At 36.3% G+C, this 24855-nt stretch overlaps 1 protein-coding gene and 1 long non-coding RNA gene across 2 annotated transcripts in view; one reads left to right on the forward strand and one right to left on the reverse strand.

Moving 5' to 3' along the window:
- Nucleotides 1-2145: 2145 nt before the first annotated feature.
- The window catches only part of RFX6 (regulatory factor X6), a 56477-nt gene continuing 33767 nt past the window's right edge, over nt 2146-24855 (reverse strand). The window contains exons 7-19 of the mRNA XM_060168417.1: nt 22589-22696; nt 19013-19090; nt 18778-18891; nt 16573-16622; nt 14057-14216; nt 12971-13115; nt 11557-11666; nt 10485-10602; nt 8930-9052; nt 8054-8260; nt 6431-6943; nt 5354-5566; nt 2146-2976 (exon numbers count right to left, since the gene is read on the reverse strand). Of these exons, the coding sequence (XP_060024400.1) occupies nt 2801-2976; nt 5354-5566; nt 6431-6943; nt 8054-8260; nt 8930-9052; nt 10485-10602; nt 11557-11666; nt 12971-13115; nt 14057-14216; nt 16573-16622; nt 18778-18891; nt 19013-19090; nt 22589-22696 (2115 nt within the window). The 3' untranslated portion in view covers nt 2146-2800. The remainder of the gene's footprint in view (nt 2977-5353; nt 5567-6430; nt 6944-8053; nt 8261-8929; nt 9053-10484; nt 10603-11556; nt 11667-12970; nt 13116-14056; nt 14217-16572; nt 16623-18777; nt 18892-19012; nt 19091-22588; nt 22697-24855) is intronic.
- On the forward strand, nt 5994-11153 carry LOC132530926 (uncharacterized). Its single transcript, XR_009543944.1, has 3 exons — nt 5994-6054; nt 10173-10507; nt 10998-11153. It is a non-coding gene; the product is annotated as an uncharacterized LOC132530926 (long non-coding RNA).

The following is a 24855-nucleotide window of genomic DNA, read 5'->3' on the forward strand; positions in this document are numbered from 1 at the left end:
ATCTAGTGTTGAGGCCAGGAATACTAAATCTTGTTCAATATGCAGAATAGTCCTGCAAAGCAAAGAACTGTCCTGCCTGGAAGCCAATGGTGCCTGCACTGAGAAATACTGTGCTACCTCTAATAGCAATAAACTCAAGTTCACTACCTGGGGAAAAGGGCAAGTTAGTCTTTTTGTCGTCAAAATTTAGCACCTTGTTACAATGCACATGAAACCCAGACACTGCTCACTTGTCTTCTGAGCTTCTCCCTGCTCCAATCATTTTCCCTCACCTTAAAAGGGCAGGAGGGAGTACCAATATAGGGTCAACTATTTCCACTGAAATACTTTGCAAATAGTGTTAAGGAAAACTTTACAGCCGCTAGTGACATATTCCTTTTTTTTCCCTTCTATCTAGTCAGTCGCCAATCCTTCAATGTAGTCTTTGAAATGATCCTCATGTTTCTTTAAAATGATGCTTGTGCTTCTTTCTCTCTCCCCTCCTCATTCACTCTTCTTCCCCATAAGTCTCTGCACTTATCCGCTGAGCATCTGGATGAAAGAAACAGCCTTCAGAGTGGCTCATTCTTAGGCTAATTCCTTTCCTAACAAGTCCACCTCCTCCCTCCAGCTGCTGCTAGATGTTCCCTAAACATCTTTTCCTCACCTTGTTTTTTACTCAAAAATCTTCAGTTGAGGTTCTATATCCTATCACCCCTTCATCATTACATCAAAACTTATTAAAGGTATTGGCACTTTTTCATCTTTGTGTTTCTTTCATCTTTTTCATCTTTGTATTTTCCATTGTGTCAGACATGAAACAGATGCTGAATATATACTTAATTACCATAAAAATGGAGATTTGTTTCTCAATTTTTAAGATTTATGTCCAATCACTTTTTTTTTTTTTTTTTTTTGCGGTACGCGGGCCTCTCACTGTTGTGGCCTCTCCCATTGCAGAGCACAGGCTCCGGACGCGCAGGCTCAGCGGCCATGGCTCACGGGCCCAGCCGCTCCGCAGCATGTGGGATCTTCTGGACCGGGGCACGAACCCGTGTCCCCTGAATCAGCAGGCGGACTCTCAACCACTGTGCCACCAGGGAAGCCCCCCAATCACTTCTTAAAGCTGTTTTGTTTTCTTCTTCAGTCCAAGCCCTTATTAATTTCATTTCCTTTGTACTCTTATGATATTACCATAGCAAAGAATAGAACACTTCGTTTTCTATTACTCATGATTTGTTATTGTTGCAAAATATTTCTGCTAATTCATTAGCTCATAAACTACATACTACTGAGCAAATGGCAGCAACACTCCAACAAGTCCACAGATAATTGTTTATTGCTTTGCTGAATAACAATTCCACAGTTTGTCTCTACCAAATTATATCATGATGTAAAATGGGTGTTTGGGGCTTACAGATCCTTTTATAATGTACCCGGGGCTTACAGTATAACCCAATCCTTAATACAAGTAATAGAAGACCTGTCATAAGACTAAAGGAGAAGCCTGTAAAGTTAATGGAAGTTTCCCATTATAGGCCATGAGTCTTAACAACAGACCTTTCAGTTAAGACATATGAAAAAGAAACAGAAACAGAGCTAGATAAATGGTGTATCAAATTGCATTAGTTTATATGTAATGAATCTTTCACTTCTGAGTTTGTTTTTGCATCCAGACCCTTGAACACTCATTCACTCTCAGTTTCTAAGCAAAGTTCTCGATTAAAGACTGCTTCCACATCTGCAGAAGTTCAAACAGTCTACAAGTCACAAGTTCTTTATATGCATGGATCTGTTATGCAAATGTTCTAGAATTATAGTTTTGACCAACCAACTTTACTCTTTAATTTGATATACAAAGGCGCTTTGCCTGCAAATCCCCAGGATTCTTTTTTTTTTTTTTTTTTTTTTTTTTTTTTTTTGCAGTACGCGGGCCTCTCACTGTTGTAGCCTCTTCCGTTGCGGAGCACAGGCTCCGGACGCGCAGACTCAGCGGCCATGGCTCACGGGCCCAGCCGCTCCGCGGCACGTGGGATCCTCCCGGACTGGAGCACGAACCCGTGTCCCCTGCATCGGCAGGCAGACTGTCAACCACTGCGCCACCAGGGAAGCCCCCCAGGATTCTTTAGAAACAGAACCAGCCCTGAGAACAACCAAGCCTTTAAGAATATTTCCATACTTTATTTCTTCCTATCTTTTTTAAATAAAGAAGGAAAGCATTTTTAATCTCCATTCAGTTACATAGAATTGGAACACTGCTATGTAACAGAAATCATCATACTAATGCACGGAAACTGAAAGTCAAGCAACTTTGGTCGAGGCTGAATTGAATTAAGTGTTGATCTTGTAAACATTTCCATAGGAGGTAGCCATACACATTTGACTTTTTGTCAAATAAGGGATAGTAAACAATGATTCTGAGATCCTAATAAATTAAAAGTATTTTAAAAGCATTAAATAAATGTTTCTCTTTTTTAAAAACCAAAAGTGAAACAGCACACAGATTTTCAATAAATTAAGAAGTGAAATATTAAATCTTCAGAGTTGAAATGTCTGCATCTTCAAAGCTCCACTGGTTCCATTTGATAATGTTTGAAACTATGATTAATAACGGGACCACATTCTAAACAACTTGTGTGCAAGGCAAACTCTGCGAATATTACCATTCACTATGGTGTTGTCCATAGTTTTACACCGGTGACCTGAAAAACAATACTGTGCCACTGGATATTCCATTTTCCTTCTCTGACAGCGGTCTGAGTAGATAGCATGTGAGCACTACAGACTTTTCAAGTTTCAACCCCTACCCAACAGTGCTGGCTTAAGTGCCTCCAGCTGCTGTTCCCATGAACACAGTGTTGATTGGTGGTAGAGAGGATGCCATTTCTCTACCATTTGCTCCATGGGAGTCCAAGGTTTCTTGAACTGGATATTGATTGGAAGTTCCATACATACACTGGGATGAGGAGGAAGGAATTGGGGTTTGCAAGCTGGATGCTGTAAGGGAAAATATAATCATCAGTTGAAAATTGACTGACATTTTCTTTTTTCTGTGCCACTCACTTTACGACTTGTGCATTGAGCACATATATCTGTACTAAATTTGAGTGTGTATGGTTTCTCAGAGCAATGCTCATCTTTTCTTCCATTTTCCCCCCTGCTATTCTCCCACAAATTTTCCTTCAACACATTTCACAAAGAAAATTCAATTTCAAACATAAATTCAGACAACTGTATCACCAAAATATATCCCCAGTCTATGTTCTTTTTCCAGCTGCACCTCCGCAACTGTAGTTCAAACCACCATCTTCTCTTACCTGGACCAACACAGCAGCCTCCTAACTAGTCTCATGACCCTCACCCTGCAGAGAGCAGCCAGGATAATCTTGCTGATGTGTGTATTAAATTGTCCCTCTTCTCAAATGCTACAATGACTTCCCATTACGCTTAGAACAAAATCCAAGCTCCTTGCCGTGGTTCATAACACCCTAGATGAATTGGTCTCTGCCTTCTGATTTATTTTACTCCCCTCTCTTCATACTCTGTACTCAAAACACATGAGCCTTCTTTCCGCCCATTGAATTTTCCCAAAATGTTCCCATTTCAGAAACTATGCAACTTGCCATTTCTTCTGCCTGGAACTCCATCATCAAATCTTCACATCATTGCCTCCTTATCACTCAACTTGCAACTCAAATATTTCTGCCTCAGGAATCCTTTCCGAGCTGCCTTACCTAAAGCAGCTCCTCCGTTACTATTTGTCATTTTACCCTATTTAATTGACCTGAGAGTAACTGAAATTATCTTTTTAATGCATTTGTTTATATTTTCATTGCCTTATCTCTTCCTACTGGAATGTAAACTTCTTACAAGCAGGAACTCTGACCTGATTACCACCATAACCTCACACCTAAAATGAGGTTCGGCACATAATAGTAGGTTCTCAAAACTTTTTACTAACTGGCTCGCTAGCACTACCTTTCCTGCATTTTTGGTTCCTGCCTTCTCAGTGCTGTTTTTCTTCTTTTTCTAAGTACCATCGTCTCTGTCACTAAAAACCAGGCTTTATAATTAAGGAAATATAGTTATAGGTCCTAACTCCCCTTGTGCCACTCATTCACTTACTCTATTCCCTCTTTTCACGCTGAAGCCCTCTTTGCAATTTACTTGTAAGCCAGCTCTGACAACTAAAGCTTAGAATCTGTCCTACACCCAAACTATGTTTCATCAAAGCATCCACTATCACTACAAGTAAACAGAACTAATAGTAACAATAGCAACTCCGTACATTTCAGTCTCACAGTGAGGAAACTTCCTGAAGTGGAATTTTCTGCTTCATTAGAGTAACCCAGAAGCAATGACCATCTGCAGATAGCATAAGATGATAGCAGACTCTGCTCAGGGAGCGTCTGTGATGGTCATAGGAAGGGAAGAAGTGCTTCCTATTGAATTATTGGAAAAACACACTGAGTGAGGAGAGATGCAATTTATTTCATTTTCCCTTATGCTCTGTCTGGGTGTCAATGCCCTCTACTTATGCTAATCTGAAATCAGTTCCATTGGAAGATTTCAATCATCTCATTTAAACATTAACACTCCGCCTTGATACTTACGTGGATATAATACTCTCCCTGTGATACCTTATTAGCAGGTTTAGAAACTAAATCTATGCATTTGTTTCTGCCCCTTTTTTCAACTCAGTGATGTAATGAGTTCCTACTATGTGGCAGACTCTTTGCTGGGTGTCGGTGATGCATCTAGACAAGTTGCCATATTTTCTTAGGGACAGCAACCTGGCTGGAATAAGAAGCTAGGGGACTTCATGGCAAACATACAGTTTTGATCATTTTTACTTAAAATGTATGTTCTAGAATAAGAAAGCAACATTTTCTACAGAGGTATCTAATCACATTTTACATGCAACTGAGAAAATTATAGTAACCTTCATTACAAGTCACCATTTTTTAAAACTTGGAGTGGTTTTAGGATACTGATGGAGATTATGGGGTTCAAAGACAGCTCTTGGCACTGGCCCTGCTTCCAACAGTGAACAAGAGAAAGTGAGAAAAAGATGTCATTATTGCCCTTGTAAAACTTAATAGATTTTTGGACTGCGTTTGACAGGTTACCTGAATTTTTTGCATACATAATAGATTCCAGAGATTTGTTTTGGAAAGAATACCAGATCTAGCAGTAGGTTGCATGGTGACGTGTATATAGAGAAATGGCAAGGCTTTTACTAACAGATTCAGAAACATAACTTCAGATCCGAAGCGATAAACCAACTGTGGGAACGTGAGTGCCCAGTTAACACTGCATAGCTGAGGTTAACAACTTTTAAAGAACGTTTTCAAGAAATGTTAATATAATTTACCTACTACAGGAGTTCGACATGCAACTGCAGTTGGTGTGTCTGCATAAAACGAGCTGGTCTGCTTTCTACTACCATCATCTAAGATGTTGAGTGGATCATGGATGTCACCATAGGGAGGCAGGGAGCGAACACTGCTGATGACAGAAACATGTTGATTCACCATCGATCCCAGTCTGTGAGACTCTGGGTAGTTCACATTGCTTCCATAGTACCCTACAACAGAAAACGGTGAGAATGTAGAGTTAACTTATTACAAGTAATGTTCCGGGAAGATAAACAAAAAGGACAAGGTAATAGGATAAAGCCCTGGAGATAGCATACTGTAAATATTACATTTACATCTACATTTACAATATGGTTGGATTTGTGCTTATAGATAGATATGGTTCATTATGTTGTTTTTTGTTTTAAAAAATACATAGGCATTATCATATTATCAAGTTTGAGATGGAAGACAACACCTCTCTCATATTTCCCTTATTTAAATTAACAAGATCTTACAATGCTTATGAAGAAAAAAAAAAGGCACTGTCAGCCTCTCACAAAGATTACTTGTCAAATACTGATTTTATTTACAGATTCATGTTTCTGGGAGAAGGACTGGCCTACACTGAGGAGAGGCGCATCAGAGCAGCCTCTACACAGAGCTTACTTTGGTGGCTGACTAAGTCCACAGATTTTTGCAACTCAGTAACCTCAAGGTACTTCAACAGGAGGCACTGTTTGGGTCCTAATCTTTAAGATCTGCTGCTAGCTCTCCGGAAGAAACATTATTCACTAAATTTTCAAAGGACAGAACATTCTTCTTTTGGGCTATTAAGGTTGGTCTCAAACATATGGTTTGACATAATATTTTTGCATCATGCAGGACATTTAGAAGGGCAACTTTAATAAAGTCACAAGAATTAGGGATATGTTTGTATGTGGCAGAAATTGGCTCCAAATATCTAAGATTCCATGATTTTGAGAAAGCTCTACATGGGATGACATGCTGTTCACCGGAGGTAGAACTCCATGTCTGATTTTGCCTTACTGCCAACTCAAAAGCCAGGAAAAATTCTTAAACAATTTCAATACCATTAGGTGAATTAGGAGGCAATGTTGCTCCTTGGCAGCTGGCAGCTCCTGTGTTGCTCAGGAAATTGAAGCTTCCTGTATTTAAAAACTGCATACTGTGTGAATCTTGGCCATGTGGGGATGGTCCATAGCTGGAAGATGGCCGAGAATTATATGGGGACCCAGCACAGCTGCCACTGAAGAAGTCTCTAGAAAGCTGCTGTTCACTCCAGACCATGCATCGACTGTGCTCGGGGCGATGAGGATAGAGTCCTGATGGGGTGTGAGGCTGTGCCCTAAACACAGTCTGATAGTTAGAGTTGGTCCCATAAAAGTCATGGTTGGCTTGAGGGAGAGTAGGATAAACAGGCTCTGAGTATGCTGAGCAGTGTGCTGGGGCTGACACTACTGGGCCCACACTCGGGGGTCTCCCTGCCATCGGCCCCTGATTAATGACGCTTCCTCGGCTCGCCATGGCTGGAGAAATGGGTGGTGTCATCAGATGACCAGAGCTCTGGGAAAGCTCCATTGGACCTGGAAAAAAGTTACCAGAGCATTCACTAGTGGCAAATTAAAAATAGATGGCTTCACATCTTTCAAAATTATGCATAATTTATTACTATACCTTTTTTCCAACTTAGTTCATTTCTAACCTCCAAAAATAATGGGACTAGGGACCTATAAAACTCTAGGTTTAAAAAACAGCATCACAACAGTGTATTTCACAACAGTGGCAACTTTTGGAGTTAGTGACTATGGAGGAAAGCTTGGGATGGCTTCATCCTTCCGTGGGTATAAAGATGATTAGAGATCAAGCTTGGGAAGGGCAAGGGGTCTGCTGTTCACATTTCTCTGTAATTAAAAAACAAGCTGAAGGCTAAATGGTTTCAAGTTTAGGGTAAAAGAAAAGGGCAATAATGTCAAAATGACCATGGCTTCAAAGCGGTCAATTCAAAACTTCATACAAACCCCACTGATGAGCAATGAGTTATGAAAGCTACCAAATCCCTGGGTCTCCAATTTTCCATTAGTGGAATTACGCCCCTAAACTACCCATTCCAGGTTTAAAATTCTGTGTGTCCAATGAAGTAAGGTATATAGAAGGATTTCGAAGAAGACATAAGGCAATAAGCAGACTTAAAGTATTATCTAGTAGCTGGTTTAAGCCATAAACATTCAGATTGACAGAAATGGGACCCTAGACCAAAGAGGAAAATTATTGTAATGGTTATCCTAAAATAGCTGAATCTACTTTTTAATGGAGGAGAAATAAAGTCTCCTCGAAATCCAAAAATAAATAAGAAGCTCATATTTTTTGACTTTCAAAGCATTTTAATGATTTTGTGAACACCTAATCTATTTTTTTCTTCCACTAAATGAAAATAACCAATTATTGGGACCTCTGAGATAACTAAGAGAGTATGTTAAAATGTGATACCTATCTTAAAAATGGTATTGATAAAAATGTGAATGACAAATGTTGAAAATCACAAAAATATTATAAAGCTTTGTTATAAGTCAGTGAAGAGAAGCCTTTTTATTCTTGAAATGCCTGGAGTTTACCAGCTTTAAGAAAACAAAGGAATAGTTTCCTGTGAGACATATTGAAGCCTATGAGGTTTTCTTGGTTGTTTCATAGCCTACCAGTGAGCGGCATGTTGTCTGTGTTCCCAGCAGGGAATGGGTGCAGAGCAGAGGTTAAGCCTCCAGGCTGACTGGATGATAGAGGAAGATAGGTTGTTTCCACATGGCTTTCATTCTTCACGGTATCGCTGGGAACAGTGCTCCCTTTATTACGGTTGGCCAGAAAGCATGAACTCGGAGAAGCGGTGAAGGCAGCTTTACTTGCATCTGGAAAGATTTTTTTAAATAGGAAAGCTAATATCATTGCCACATTCTTAGTGGATAAGCCCAAGTTAAAAAAAAAAACAAAAACTGAAAATGTTCTAGGGTTGTGTCATAAATCTGGAAATTCCTGAGAAGTGTTTTCCATGGGAAATAAGACTGGCAGATCTTTGGTGTTGGCAGTGGTGCTGGTTTTTGTTAATTGTATATTTGTGGATGTAGGTGTGTTCTTCAGGGCACTAAATAATCCACTCTGTAGTGAACAGCCTTCAAAATGCAAGTCATCACATCCCAAATATATTGTGTCCCTCCTTCGTTAAATTCCTATAGAACTCATCTCTACACCATTTATAAGGTGGTATACCACATGTGCTGTCTTAAATTCTAGTTATTTTTGTATTATTGTCACTTCTCCAATTTTATCTGAGTTCTCAGAAGTTAAGAATATTGATTTGTATTCTTCAGAGTTTCCAGTAAAGTACCTTGACTACTCTATATACCAATGGAGGAAAGAAAAAATAGGGCTCTCTTAGTGTTAGTATCCTGTGTTAGTAGTGACATTTTGGGGGTAAAATCTGAGACTGTTATAAATCCATTTAAGAAGTGTGCTTACAAATTCTTGAACTTAGGTTTCAACAAAGACATATGCAGAACAAGATATACATTTTAAATCACCTGAATTCTTCATATACTTGTCCAGTAAATTCTGTAACTCCTGCTCTTTGTCATTATTAAACTGGGTCTCCATGGCCAGCAGAATGTATTCATCAAGAAGCATTCGGATCAAATGGAAAGAACCTTGTTTATGGATAGGGAATGGGGAGAGGGCATTGTGAGATGAAATGAGGGAGAGAAAGAGAAGGAAAGAGAAAGAGAGAAGTCAAGTTATCTTTGTGACCATCTCGAAACACTTTACAAGGAGCAACTGAAATAAACAAATACTTGTTGGACTTTAAATGACCTGCTAAGACCAACATGCTTAACTTGGGTCTCTAATCTTTTTGTGTACCGCCTGCCCAGCTCACTGTGTGTACTGTCCTGCCAGCTCTTTGACCACTAATTACATCAAAGGAAAATTCGGATGAAAGTGAGACATGCTTTATGCTTTAAGAGGGCACACATTGGAGTGTGATAAGCTTTAACCTGGGGAGAATGAGCTCTACTCTGCTCTATTTCTGTTTACTTTGTACTAAATAATTAGACAATAGCCAACATGGTCTGAAAAAAGTATCAAGTAAGAAGATGTCTTTCTAGCCTGAAACAAAATGCTCTTTCATTTGAAAAAAAAGGAGAAAAGTAATTTTCATGTGGAAGATGTCCTGGAAAACCTTAAACTTCTTTTAACCATTCAACAGATTTTCCAACAAAAGTCTTTTTTCATAATAAGGTCAGGTTTAAATATTGTATAATTCAAGAAACCTTAAATATAAGCAACATATTTCAAACAATAGACCATATAGTTTGTTCATCCCTCAATACAAGTTCACTGATTTTATCTAATTCTGTTAAAAATTAAATAAACCAATTTAGTTAACTGTAACCTATTTTATAACGTGAGGATTTCTCAAAATGCAACTACTAAATGTGGAGGTACTGTCCAGGAGATAGCGTTATAACTACAAACTAAGAATCTCAGAAATTTTAGGAAAAAGAAGGTATTCGATTTTTGAAAAAGCTAACGACTCAATTGTTTCATAAGTTGTATAGATCAGGATAGATGGTTCAAAAACATATGACAGCATGTCTTCTAAGCTGGGTAGGTTCCTGGAAAAGATGCAAACATTTGCCATATTTCAATGAATAGCGGTTTTGGAAAATAATGTATTAATTATCGTTTACTTGCTTGTTTAACAGAGAAAATTTATCGAAGCACTGATGGAGTGTCATGGTCATAGCTGCTATTTATTGTGTTTTCCAGGTCCTGGCAATGTATTTTTATATATATCACGTCACTCAAGTGCCTCTATAACCCAATGAAAGAAATAGTCTCCCATTTCTACAATGAGCAGCCTAACTCGGGTTAAGCCAAGCCGAAGAGAAGCAGTGTTAGGATTTAACTCTGCAGGTGGTCTGACTACAAAACCCAGGCTAAAACCGACCATTCTCCACGGGCTCAAGAGTCCAATTTGAGAAATGACAGTGCCACATGCTTAAAAACTGATAGGAAATGTGACTGAGGCATGAATGATATAATTCATCTAAGAAGAGTTTTATAAAGCACGTAAGATACCAAAGCTAGAGGCATTGTTCAAGGTGAGATTATGCATTACTCGAGCACCAAAAAAGCTCCACTTTAGCAGAAAGTCTTGAGCCCTCTTCTTTAACGATCTTCCATTTTGTTTGCTGGTCTAAAAGTAAAGGAACAAAATGAAACTATAGAATCTGTCATTTCATTATTACATGCTTCCTACGTAAGATCAAGAGGTAGAAAAACTGACAAACGGACGGATTGACAGGGCATGCCATTTATTTTATCAAATAAAATGATGTGTCTAGGGATTTTAATTTTCATATGGCTTTGCCATCATTTTTCAGGTTAATAGGTCTTTATTCTATATGGTTTTGTTACCTAATAAATTGGACAACGAAATGAAATAATTTACAAAATATTTTCTCTCTTAATTTTCCTTTGACAGAGCTTTAAAAAAAGCAGAAGGCGAAGTGTGAAGGAAGGGTTATATATTTCTGTGAATGATTAACTCTGACTTCTCTGGTCCTGAATGATCATCTGTTTTCCTTCCAGGAGAAAAAAAGTCCCTACACTATAACTAGTTTCCTTGATATGGAATGGCTAACACCAACTGGTGATGGATATATTTGTTCTTATGGCCTTGTTTCATGATGGATGACTTGAAGGTTAACTGAAAGAGTTGAAGAAACCACATGAAAACACAAAATACTGAGCTCCTGGAATTAAAAAATGTAAATACTTAAAACCATATCTTCTGTCAGCTTTTGTGAAAACGTGCTTTTTAAGAAAAGGGCCAGCTCTTTCCAGTTTCTAAGTTTATCTTTCACTACTGATGTTACACAGCTGTAACCTTATTGACTGATAGGGAAGGAATAGTGTCTTGTAGTCTGTCAAAAAACGACAAATAGAATTGCAACTGTGCCCAGTGCTCTCAAATATGCCATATTTCTAATCTTGATATTTGACTTCCCTTATTCCTAGGGTTTCAAAAGCTTTTCAAAGTATTATTACACACAGCCTATCACCATCCCCCACCATTCAAGAAATTACAGCCAGTTTAGCATTTACTATTAACAAAATTTTATTTTCTGAATATGTCATTGAAAAATACCTTAATAACTCTCTGCTCTACCACAGTATCCAACCATTCAATAAAAGCCTCCACAGTGGCATTCTTCTTAAGGAGATCTTTCAGTTCTTGGAACACTGTGATAGAGTCATCTACCATGTAAAAAGGAAAAAAAAAAAAAGAAGAAGAATATTGCACACTACTTTGAACCCAAGAGGAAACCTAAAAGTAGAAATCATTAATAATTTTATAGAATAAAAGGGCAAGACAGGTAGATTAAATTAAATGTGTTAAAGAAGTTATTTTCATATCCTGGAAACTAACAAAAATTCCTTAGTTCTTTACTCTTCAAAATTTTAATCATAAGTGTATATGTTTTGGTATATATTGAAATGCAGGTTTATATACTATATACTAGGGAAGAATTGTTGTCAGTAGAGATGATTATTCATTTTGAATGCAATGTTTTCATTAAATGCAACAGGTTAGTTGAAACCTAATGACTGAACTAAGCTAGACTTGTTGATTTCCTGCTTTCTGAAATATCCTTTATCTTTAGCAAAAATTAAATTCTGCCCTGCAGAACTGAGCCACTTAAATAAATAATCTTTTATCATGTAAAAGTTAAAGGGGCAGTTAAGGACTATCATTTTATTAAAGAGTTTGAGGTTTACTGAATCCCAAAGGGTAATATAATTTTATGTTAAGAAACAGAAAGCAGGACTGAGGTTAGACTGTCCCCAGAGAGCAGTGTGCTGTAGCCTATAGGAGGCTGCATTTTTTGGTGTTTTCAGAGAGAAATGATGGGAGAAACAGTGGGTTGTTATCCCTGGGAAATGGAACCGGTCACACGTACTGGCTTGGTAAATTCTGTCAGATTGTCCAAACCTAAGCAGGGCATTTCAGCTTTGAAAAACAGTATTGCATTGAGATATCATTTTGGTATGCATTATACACCATATGATGCCAAGAGTACAAAACGCATGGAAGTGCGTATGCATGTAATATAAAAATGGAAGAAAACTCACAAAACTCAAAACTGTTTAGATTATTCCCAGGTTTTTTCTATATGGATTATTTCTAGGCAATGAAATTATAGATGACTTTTATTTTCCTCTTAATATTTTCCAGGTTTTTCACAATCAGTAAGTACAACTGTTTTAAAATAGAGACCAATTTTTAAACTTAAAAGTATTTCTCTAAACCAGAGTTTCTCAAACAGATATGATTTTGTAGTCCAAGGGGACATTTGGGAATGTCTGGAAACATATTTGGTTGTCACAACTCGGAGAAGACTGCTACTGGCATGTAGGGGATAGTGGCCAGGGATGCTGCTAAACAACCTTCAATACACAGGACAGCCCCACTGCCCTATCAAAGAGGTAGGTATCCAACCCAAGACATCGATAGTGCTGAGGTTGGGAGACCCTGCCCTAAACAAAAAGAGAAAACTTACATTCAGTGTAGATATCAGATTCAGTGTCTGTGCTGCCCGAAATGGTGAGAAGGGCCTGAGATCCAATACTATTCAAGTCAACCTTTTCAATGTCAGATACCATAGAATTCACGACATGCTGGTCAAAGAGAGCTGGTCTGGCAATCTCCATAAAGAAAGTAAAAAAGACAGTAAATTATATCACTGATTCTCCATCAAAAGAAAATTTTAGCTTCTAGAGAAATAGTTCCTTGAGAGAAAAGTATCATAAATAACTCTTTTTTTATTTTAAAACTAAAAGCAGTAGCTGAGATTCACGATCATCTCTGTTAAAGGTTTGAAAACTATTTTCGGAATAAGAAAATAATTCTTTTTACCCGTGGTCATAAAATAAGAATTTCACAACGTTAAATTTCTTATCTGGAACTATCCCAAGCTAGTCTTTCAAAATTCAGGGGGCTAGAAACCTTCATAAAGCAAAGGATCATTTGAGGAGAGGGCAAGTATATTTTAACAGTATACAAACATGTAACTCTAATTTAAGAATTACTTTTTTCTCCCTATTTAAGAGAACTAAATTAGAGGTAGTTTAAAATGTGTTGTGGGTTTCACAACATCACACGGGCTCATTCCCCATAACCTATTAATTTTATTAATTGGATTCATTTATTAATTGAATTCATCTGGCAAATAAGAGTTTTACATTTTACGTTTCATTCAAAAGTTTTTTTTCTTTTTTTACTTTCTATTTTGAAATAATTTAAAATTTACAAAAAAGTTGCAAAAGTAGTGCAGAGTATTTTCACATACTCTATCCAGCTTCTCCTAATGTCATCATCTTACATAACCATTGTATATTATCTAAATCAGGTACAATACTAGTAACGCTGGTACAATATTAGTAACTAAACTAACTAAACTAAACTACCGAATTTCATCAGTTTTCCCACTAATGTCCTTTTTCTGTTGTAGCATTCACTCTAGGATCTCATGTTGCATTTAATTGCTGTCTACTTAGTCTCCAATCTCTGAAAGTTCCCCAATCTTTGCTATCAGATGATTCATTTTTTATTTGGTGACTCAAATACCCTCAGCTTACCAACGTACCTGTGCAAGATGTAAGAAAGATGTTTGTCGTTTCAGAGATGATACAAATCTTCGCACAATAGGTATTTTCTTGTCAGTTAGAGCTTCTGGCAAATTTTCCAAGGATGAAACAACCCATTGTTCCCAATTTTTAGCAAAATTTCTTATGTCTGCTAATAAGCTACAAAAACCCCCAAAGAACAAAAGACTCTATTAAATGCTAAGTAGTTCAAAATGCATTAAATAAATGCAGTTTAATGGAGGTATATTATTATGTTTTGATTCCAAGAACATGACTGAAGTCAGCCTAGGTCTGCCATTTATCATCTCGGTCAAAATACTCAGTCTCCTGAAGGTCCAATATCCTCATCTGTTAATAGGAATAAGAATGGTATCCAGGGAATTCCCTGGCAGTCCAGTGGTTAAGACTTCACCTTCCAGTGCAGGGGCTGCGGGTTCATTCCCTGGTCGGGGAGCTAAGATCCCACATGCCTCGCGGCCAAAAAACCAAAACATAAAACAGAAGCGATATTGTAACAAGTTCAATAAAGACTTTAAAAATGGTCCACATCAAAAAAATAAAAAAAAAGAAAGAATAGTATCCATGTCACAGGATTATTATGAGGATTACATGAAATAATTCATGGAAAGTGTTCAGGTTACAACTTGGCAGGCAGAAAGTGGTCAATAAGACATACTTTATTATTAATATTAATTCATAATTCAATCATTTTCTATAAAATATTTCTGGGAAAAGGTAAGTGTGCACTTGATTTTGCATATTTTGGCTACTGAGAGACACGCATAGGGATCATAATGCCATTTCAGGTATTTCATATTTGTTTCTAGTAACATATTCTTATAATCCAAATATAACTGTAGAACAAATTACCACAAACATACTAATTAGAGGACCCCATTTAGAAAATTGCAAAGGTTAGTTGTGTATATCTTATGAAAACATACAAAAATTTATAAATCCATCAACAATCTACATATTATATCTCAACAAAACAGATCTAAATATATTTAGGATGGGGCATATGTTGGGGAGCAGTGACATAGTACAGGAAAAAAATAGGCAGAGTTTGGAGTTAAACAGACCTCAATTAAAATCTAGGTTCTGCTTCTTAAAAATCAGCTGACTCTGGGCAAATTAATTTCTTTGTACTCCCAGGTTCCTCTTTGTGAATTTGGATCATAACAGTTACTTTAGAATAGTCTGACAAGTTGTTTTAAAATAATCCAATTGTTCAATGATAAGGAATTGGTTAAATAAAGTATAGTATTTTTCAGATGCTGGATTTCTATGCAATCAATCATTTAAAAAATGCTAATCTATATTTGTTGATATGGAAAGATTTTCATAGTATACTGCAATAGTATGTGTACTATAATTCCATTTTTAACATTCCTAGAAAAAAGTCTGTGAGATACAATAATAACCTAAGACATTAAAAATGTGGTAAGACAATGAGTGATTTTTTTAGTTTTATTTTATATGAGTGATTTTTTAAATGCATTTATGCGTGTTTTTCATTTTCCAAATGAATATGAACTACCTGCATACCTAAGAGATGAATACATAAATAGTACTTCTCAGGCTAAGTGAAATAATTTATGTAAGTCTCAAATCCCACACTGTGTTTAATAAAAGTCAGCTATTATTACTATTAGTTACACGGCTGAATGCCTGTCACTATGTAAGCATAGCCATTTTGCTGTGACACAGAAGTGTTAAGTGTACCTAATTCAGAGCTCAGGCTAGATGTTTAAAGACAACGTATTAATAATTAAAAGAAACTATTGACCAGGCCAATATCAATTATTATTTAAATAAATAAACCAGTCTAGAGGAAAAGGTAAATAAAAATAAAGATTGTTTTATCAATCATCATGTATTTATTGAGAACCAACTATGCTCACCCTATATGTATTTGTGCCCCAAAATACTAAAATAAATTTCATTACTTTACTAGAATTCGTTTTTTAAAAATTGGCTTTTTTTCCAAGTTCCTATTGTTCTCACATCAGAACAATAGGAAAAGACTTTGTGAAAAATCTTCAGGCATCATTTCAATTTGAGATCTTATTCCTTTGTTAAAAGAAGGTGGTAATTCCATTATGCTACTTTCTAATTTTGGCAATTAAGACCAAAGTTATAATAAATATAAAATAATTTTCCTTATAGTTTTATTATTGTGATTATTTTCCATCAATTATCCCCATTCATCTCCCTCTAGCCAGTTTCCATTGAAGAGCTTCCTCAGTAACCTAAAGGTCAACTACACTTAAATATTTATTTTTCACATGAGCAGCTCTCAAATTAAAGGGATTTCAGGATTGTTCCATCAATTTTGTTCATTGAGGTTTGAATATAAAAATTGAGGCACATCTCTTATAGCTCATACAAAGGGGCAGGAATAGGAAAATAATATTGGTATATGAATGAATTTCTACTTAATGTTTTGCTTTACTATAATGTATAAGGTTAAACCCTATATAAGCAACTATCATATTTTATTGACTGAACCTACCTTTCAGGCATTTCTTGCATTGTTGCAGGAATGAGTACATCTGTTAGAACCTTAATCACAGCAAAAGAGAGTTAACATAAATCCTTAGTATTTCTATAGAAACACATTTACTCTTTGTCAATTACTTTTTATTCCTAGCTTTCTAGAGAATAATATGTTAACTCATTTCTGAAAGTTATACTTTTATCTCTAAAATGCATGTATATATGTAAGCTGTGTATGTGTGTGTGTGTGTGTGTGTGTGTGTGTAAAAGGCAAGGGGAGTGGGGGTATATAGAAGCACTGCAGTGCTAGTTAAGCAGGTGACACGAATGTACCGGGTACAGAGAGCTAATTATTGGAACATAAAGAACACTGAAAATAAAGGGCTACTAGACTGAACCTTAAATGTGGGTGATATGGTGAGTAGGACCTTGATGAGAACTAGTAAAAAGAAAAAAAGAAAAAATTAGTGCTGACTGATCCCAGCTCAGGAAAAACTATGATAAATAAAGGAGATGGGGAACAAGATAGGATATGAACAGTACAGATCCCCTAGGCTGGCTCATAAACTGAGTGCACCAGCCTGGAGAAGAGGACCAAGAGGTCCCCTTGGATATTTCAAAGATATTTCAAAACGTGAGTAGATACTCATCTACAAAGGCTTGTGCAGCTTACCAGCAAAATGCACATGTAGTCCGTGTATATGAAACACTAAAACAAGAGACAGTATTGTATATGCCCAGTATGCTAGTTACCAATGAACTGGCCTTGGCAATCATGTACAGGTCTATGGACTAAAAGCTGACCACTTTCTAAGGATGGGATGAAGATCTTACAGAAGTTCATATTACACTGCTCTATTTACAGTGCTCACTGTGCCTCCCTGGGTCCACCAGGAGGAGGAAAAACTTTGTGCATGTAACGGTACTTAAACTCTGGACTTTTGTGTTGGACTCAAAGAAATAGACCATTTGTGGTGGGGGGGAAGTTATGCTTTAAGAATATTTCTTGGAGGTGTTGAATGACAGTCCAAAACAGCTTTACCTTGATGCTGGTAAATGTGTGTGCACGAGTCCAGGTCTTTTCTTATACCTACTCTTAGAACCACCTTCTGTCCCCTTTCTGGTTACTTCCTCATGTCTTAAACACTTCAGACAATCTGTTAGTGCAAACTAAACCCTTTCTCTCTAAATGATGATATTCTTATTTGACCCAGAAAAATGAGACAATCCTTGCTCTCCTTTGTCCTTCTTCAGCTTTAGCTTGAACTAAAGGTAGAGACTCTATTTTCTTATACTGCGATGAGGAAGAACAGAACAGAGGATGAAAATATGGGCTCCCTCATCCTGGTTCAAGCCCACCTACAGTTCTTGATGTGCAAAGTTGCTTCTGGACTGAGTTTATCTAGCTTCTGCTTCACTTCTCTGCAAAGTCGAGAACGAAACAGCAGCAACTAACTTAGAAGGATTTTACTTCCTAAATACTTAACAGGACTCCAGCTTGGGTTTTCTTGCTTACTCAAATTATGTTCTTAAAGGAAAGCTTTTGTTTTTCCTTCTGACAATTTAGGAGGTTAATGTCGACAAACTCACTTTAAAATACCCAGATTGCAGTACAGTTTTCTTCCTCAGCTTGGACCCGTGTCTGCTCTAACTAGGGAACAGACTGTTGGGGGAATTAGCTTCACCCTCTTCCCCGCTGAGTGGCGGGCTAGATGGCCAACCAGCTCCTATCTGTTTACGATATCCTCGTGATCCTTCTGTAGACACGTGGGGACTCTTATTTGGCTTAAGAACAGAATTGGTCATTAATGCATTAACGCTAGAGATTTCCAAATTTTTCAAGTTATTAGTCCCATAAGAGTGCTTAATTCTGCTTTCCCCAAAACACTGATACTGTGAAAAAGCCATTAAGTTATTTACTCTGAAAACACCCTAAACAGTTAATAAAAATTAACTAAGTTTTTATGGAAGTATGTCACATTTAGAATCATTCTTAGCTGTAAACAGAAACTGATTTTGTTTTACTTAATGAAAATTTATATTAAAATACATTCACTATTAAATATATACTATTAAACTGCTTGCTTTCTCATCAGAAAAATAATTAATAGTGTATCTCCAGCCAGGAATAACAAATTTATTGAAAATATATGGCAAAAATTTAGATGGAATGTTTTTTAAAGAAATATATGGTTCATGTTTGACATCCTAAGGAGCTTACCTTATAAAGAATTGAGTCACAAACACAGAAAATGTCAATGATAACAGGGTTTTCAAGCAGGGGAAGAAGATGATCAGGCATTCCTTGCCAAAAGTGTAATAAGAAATGCTGGATCTAGTTGAGAGCAAAGCGTATGTACATTAATATTAACATTTTCCTTAACATGAACTCATATGAAAACAGGACAAGAACGTTTACATAATATAGTCAGCAAAGCATTCTCTGTCACTCTTACCTCCTCAAAGTTTCCATTTATTGCATTGTCCAGGATGCACTGGCAGTGAGTTTTGTACATCATTATTAGGGTATCAACCTATTTCAAGGAAGAAAAATCTTAACAAAAGCACCCTTTCAGTGCTGCCTTCATTTTGTTCATGCATTCATTTGTTCATATATTCAAACACATTTTTAAAGTTCGTGCTATGTACCAAGCATTGTGCGCAATCCGAGGAACCAAAAATAAAGGCACAATTCTTATTTTAAGGAGCATACTGCCTTGTGAAGGGAGAAAGGCAAGCAAATGGACAACTGCAGGACAGTGTGATAAGAATGATGAAAAAGCTGATGTTCAGGAAACTATGGGCCAAAGCAACATTGTAGTGTTCTGCTTAATAAACAAATTACCTTTGATTGGAGAAATAAATGTAAAATGGTAAAATATATCAAATCTTCACACAGTTTTATTAAGTAGGTGCGTGGGTAGTGTGGTGCAGTGGTTTCCTGTGGAGTCAGCTAACACTGAGCGTCAGCTCCACTGCACTGTTTTGCACGGGTTGCTTTGTCTCTGACCCCAAGCTTTATATCTTCAAGTAAGGTAGTAATAACATATCACTCATAAGGTGTTAAAGAAGATTAAATGAGATATGACGCACATGGAACAATTTTCCTGGTATGAAGTATAAGACTTTACCACTTTACCTAAAATTAGTAATAATATCAAATGACTTGCTGACCAAAAAAAGATTTGAACATTAAATGTCTGTTATGAAAATTCTTTATTTCCATGTTACACTGATGTTTGTATTGCAGAGATAGAAAGTTTTAAACATATTTTAAAATATGCAATGGATTCGAACTTGATAATATTCTGGCAAACTAACAATATTCATATTCAAAACATCTTTATTTCATAAGCTAGAAATATTCCTACCTGTTACAGGTTGTGTGTTCTATGTGAACAGGAACAGGCTTAGAGGTTAGAGGTGTGAGCTTTTCCTGCAGGATACTTGGATTTGAATGCTAGCTCTAATCTGCTACGTGATACTGGGCAAACTACTTGACATTTATGTGTTTTAATTTCTTCATCTATAAAATGGAGATCATAATAACAGTAAATATCTAGTCAGGTTGTTATGAGGACTAAATAACACATGAGAGTGGTTGGAGTAATCCATAATTCATGTTAAGAAACTTACAGTTGTTAGCTATTTTTACCTTCATAGTATCTAGGGTGGTCATGATGATGGGGGTGTCCTGCCCCTACTCTTTGCTCTCCAACCTTTGTCCCTGCAGCCCAGCGACAGCACATATCTTTGTGGTTTAGCGCAAAGCTGTATAACGATGACATGCAGATTACCAATCTACTTCCAAGGAGGTATGCCGACTACACACCTCTGGCAGGACATGTCACCACTGATGCAAATGAGACATGCTCTTTACTTTAAGCAACGATTTTATATTTTTAGATAGGTTGCCAAGACATATTTCTAAAATGAGGATAAGGACAGCATGAAAGATAGAAAGGAATTCATAATTCTTGTCCAAAATTAACCCTTTGATCCCTGAAACCTACTAAAGTACAAGTAAACTTTTATCTTCACAAGTATTTCCATTTATTTGTGTCAAAATTTTTTCTCCTATACACAAATCATCAAAAAATTTAAATCTTATAACTGATATTTTATTTAATATTTACATAGTCTTAGGACAATAAATTTTCACTGTAGCATACTTTGCAGTCTTTATAAACATACTTTTGCTCAATTTTCTGAGAATAGACACCACATTACAGAGAGTAGGAGCAGAGGCAAGGCTTAGCTCTAGTAAGGTCAGTGAGCAAGTGGGGGAAGGGTGGCAACTGCCCTGAGTGACACTGTGATGGGGGCAGAAAGCAGGCCTCTCAGCTTCAGCCAGCACCCCGCACTGGGGTCAGCTTATCCCTAGGAAGTCTCCATCCTTCCTGCCTCAAGAAAGTAGGTGCTTAAAGTGCTTAGCTTCAGCCCCACTCATCCTTCTAAACTGACAACTTACCTGGGGAACCTGGCTACTGGCTAAGAAGGTAAAAGGCAGGGCCCAGATGTCCTCAAGGGACAAAGAGTATTAGTCCCTGGAGCTCATGATGGGGACGACCGGGAATGAATTTAGAAACCAGGGGTTATTTAAGTGTCTTGAATACTGAATGAGAAATGACCTACAGACCAGTTTTCAAGTTGGCAGGTAAGGAAGTCCTTTGAAGCTAGCAGAGAAGCTGAAATAAACTATTGGAACGTATTCTTCACTTCTCTTTTTTTTCTTTGTTACTGTCTCCATCTACCCTCCTCACCTGGTATATTTACACAGTAAACATCTTCTTGATATGTTTGTACGTAAGCTATCCTCTCCACAAAGGTGAGCCAACAATACCCTTCCCCAAAGAACTGTGTTCCCCGAGGTCCCACAGACTTCCACAAGTTCCCCCACAAATTGCCACATGTTAACACCTACTGGAGGTGTCTCAAATCTGAAGTCATAATATCACACATTATTTCTATATGGTTAAAAAAACGATGTGATAACCTTGAGGAATGTGATGGGAGAGGAGAATAGTAGGAAGTGGACATACTCCAGGAGACTTGAATCAGCATCTGAGAATTATCTTCTATATTTTGCCTGTTCTTAACTGGGAGAGTAAGTCTGTCATTAGAATGAACACTGGAAGTTGCTGTGCATCTCTACTTATCTATCAATAGACCTTTTTATCAATGTGTCATTTTTATTTCTAGTTTCTACAAAAGCCCATTACTAAAGTAATACAGGTGGACATTGTTAATCATATTCCTCTATCTTTGCACCTCAAAATATGAACCGACTTAAACTTACTATGAAAGATGTTTTCCTCAAATGCTAATAAAAAATGAACGTTAATGGAAAGAAGAATGTAGAAATTTTATGCCCTGATTTAATAATGGATCCTACTATTAGTCAGCAGATAGCCAGCAAATGACTCTAGAAGTTCAGAAATAGAGAAGGATTTAGCTTTAGACTTTACTACGTAAACACTGAAAGTTTATTTATAAACTGAATTTTATGAAACTGTTTCTACCTTAATTTTCAACAAATTTTGCAACAGAGCACAGTTTTACAATGGAGAGGAATCTTTGGAATCTTCGAGTGGAGTCCTTGCATTCATCTAGGCATTTCCCCCTCAGTGCTAGGAACGAATTCTGTCCTAGAGAAGTGCTTGATGACCAGCTACTGAAATTAAATAGAACTAGAAAATATAGAAAATATAACGCTTATAACTACAGAAATTGCATGTGATAGACACATTCTAGTATTTTCTTCCTTGATACTGAGTTTTAAATAAAAATAATCTTTAGTCTTTACAGGTTTATTTTACCACCTTCTGATTATGTACTATCATGGGGATGGTAAATAATTAATTGGAAAGTCTTTAATTGATGTTAGTAAATGTTTGTCCCTCCTATAAATCAGTCAATTATGTTTGATTATGTAGATTTCTATTTCCTGCGAGTGCCATGAGATTCCCAGTAAATTGAGATATGGAACCAACATATCAGAAAATCAATAGAGAAGTATCTTTAATTGATACCTTGTCCTTAGAAATGCATCCTTGGTACACAAGGTGTTGAGCACTGGGGAATTCTGGAAGAAGTGTTCCAGTTTTTGAGCTAAGCGAATATTTACGAGTGAAGCCACCCTATAATTTAGAAAAATGAAAAGAAATAAATCATTATCAATTGTTTGACTCCAAAATACAATTCTAACAAAATAGAACCTTACAAAATTTCATTCTTTTTCATCCTGCAAACCATGACAAGTTAGGAGATTTGGGTAACTGTTTATTAGATCAAATAACTAAATAAACTAGACTTTTCAGCAGAATTACTATTGCCAAATCATAAACAGTTTCACAGTCTGGATATTTTTCTTATACTTTGTATTTTAGTTTTAGACACTTGCCATTTTTCACAACTTTTAGAAATTTAATTTTAGTTCACAAGTTTCCATTTGTTAGTGACATAAGTTTTGAAAGATCTATTTTTAGACTACTGAAATTATTTTAATATGAAAGGATCAGAAATTGCCAAATTTACTTATGGATTACCAAATCATTTATGGATTAAATAAATGAGATGATAATAAGTTAATTAATTTATCCAACCTCAGAGATAATTAATGGTAAAATTGTAATTGGAGTCCCAAACTAGTACTCTGGATTTTCCCATCTCAATCTTCTTCCCCCTGCCAAATTCAGATATTTGTTCTTCTTTTGAATCCTTTGGGGAAAGCATACCTCTGGTAGTTTTCAGAAAATTAGAAAAAATGACAAATAAGTAACATATAATACTGCAGTGCTAATGTACCTACAAGAAACACACACAGAAAGAGAGAACGCATATTCATGACGGAACCAGAGCCTTAGCGAATTAGTCTCCCAGGTCACAACTGATTGTTCCTTCTCCACAAACAAAACTTTAACAAATTGGATTCTAGTAAAAAGTTTGGCAAAGAATAAAATTGTGAATATGGTAAAGGAAGTAAAGTGTTCCTGGCAAGGACCAAATTTCATTCTTTCTCATAGTTTTCCTACATTTGCTTCTCGAGCTTTTGTGTTTCTTTGTGTGTCTTTGTCATACTGAAGATGTTTACTAGACAAAAGCTTTATTACTTACATAGGTAGATTGGGTCCCTACCCTGTCTTATCATTCCCAACATTTGTAGACTCTTACGGAACTATCATGATAAATCAGAAAGAAGTTGGGGGGACTTTTGAGTCCTTAAACACCAATTTCTTATTGACTGATTTGATATATACTTTCACACAAATTTTATACTAAAAGTGCAGTAGAATTTCATTACTTTCAGGTTAGGTTTTAGTTTTTAGCCTTGTTAATCTTTATTTTCAAGTATGGATAGAAAAGGATTATTCTGATTAAATAATTTTAAAGAAATTAATAAAGAACTACTACATAAATATCATAAACTGAGATAATAGCATGGTTGATACAAATTAAATCAGTCTTAATTCAAGATATGCTTCAAAGATTTTTAATTGCTTTGGGTTGTCATTTATGAGCATCAATTATCATTGTGCCGACAAAGAATGGTACTGTCAATGAATAGGGAAAAATAATAAAATGCAAGAAAATAAAGAATTTAATCTGGAAGGAAGTGATATGGCAAAATATGAAAATAACATTTGATAAACATTAAAAAATGCACCTAAATTCTAACTTTAGGAAAGCTTACACCTTTTTCTTATATCTTTTCTCTTGGGTGGAATATCATGTTTAATTTAGCATAATTTGGTGAGATTGGAAAAGAGAGACAAAGAAATAGAAACCAAAAATGACAATACATAATGTAATGTACATGGTGTATTAAAGTTAGGAATATGAGAATAGTCTCATTTCCATGAAACAAATATAATTAGTAATCAAAAATCTTTCTACAAAGGAAAAAACTGGCCCAGGAGATTTAACAGATGAATTTTCTCAAACATTCAGGAAACAAATCATTTCAAACTGAAAAGATTTTTTCCATACAGTGAAAAAGAAGAACCACTTCCCAATTCATTTAAAAACTTTTATGCCAGAATTGGACAAGGACAGAAAAGGAAGGAAAAATTATAGGCCAATCTTGCTTAATATCATACTTGAAACAGTACCAGACAAAATTTTAGCAAACCAAATCCAGCAATCTATAAGAGTGATCATAGCCACCTTAGGTTTAAATTGATCACATTAACAGAAAAAAAATGAGAATTATATATATTACATAACCATCTCAATGGATGCAGAAAAAGCATTTGTTTAAAATCCATCTACCATTCACTACTTTTTCTCTCTCTCCCCC

Source organism: Lagenorhynchus albirostris, chromosome 12 (assembly GCF_949774975.1).
Source record: "Lagenorhynchus albirostris chromosome 12, mLagAlb1.1, whole genome shotgun sequence".
Lineage (NCBI taxonomy): Eukaryota > Metazoa > Chordata > Mammalia > Artiodactyla > Delphinidae > Lagenorhynchus > Lagenorhynchus albirostris.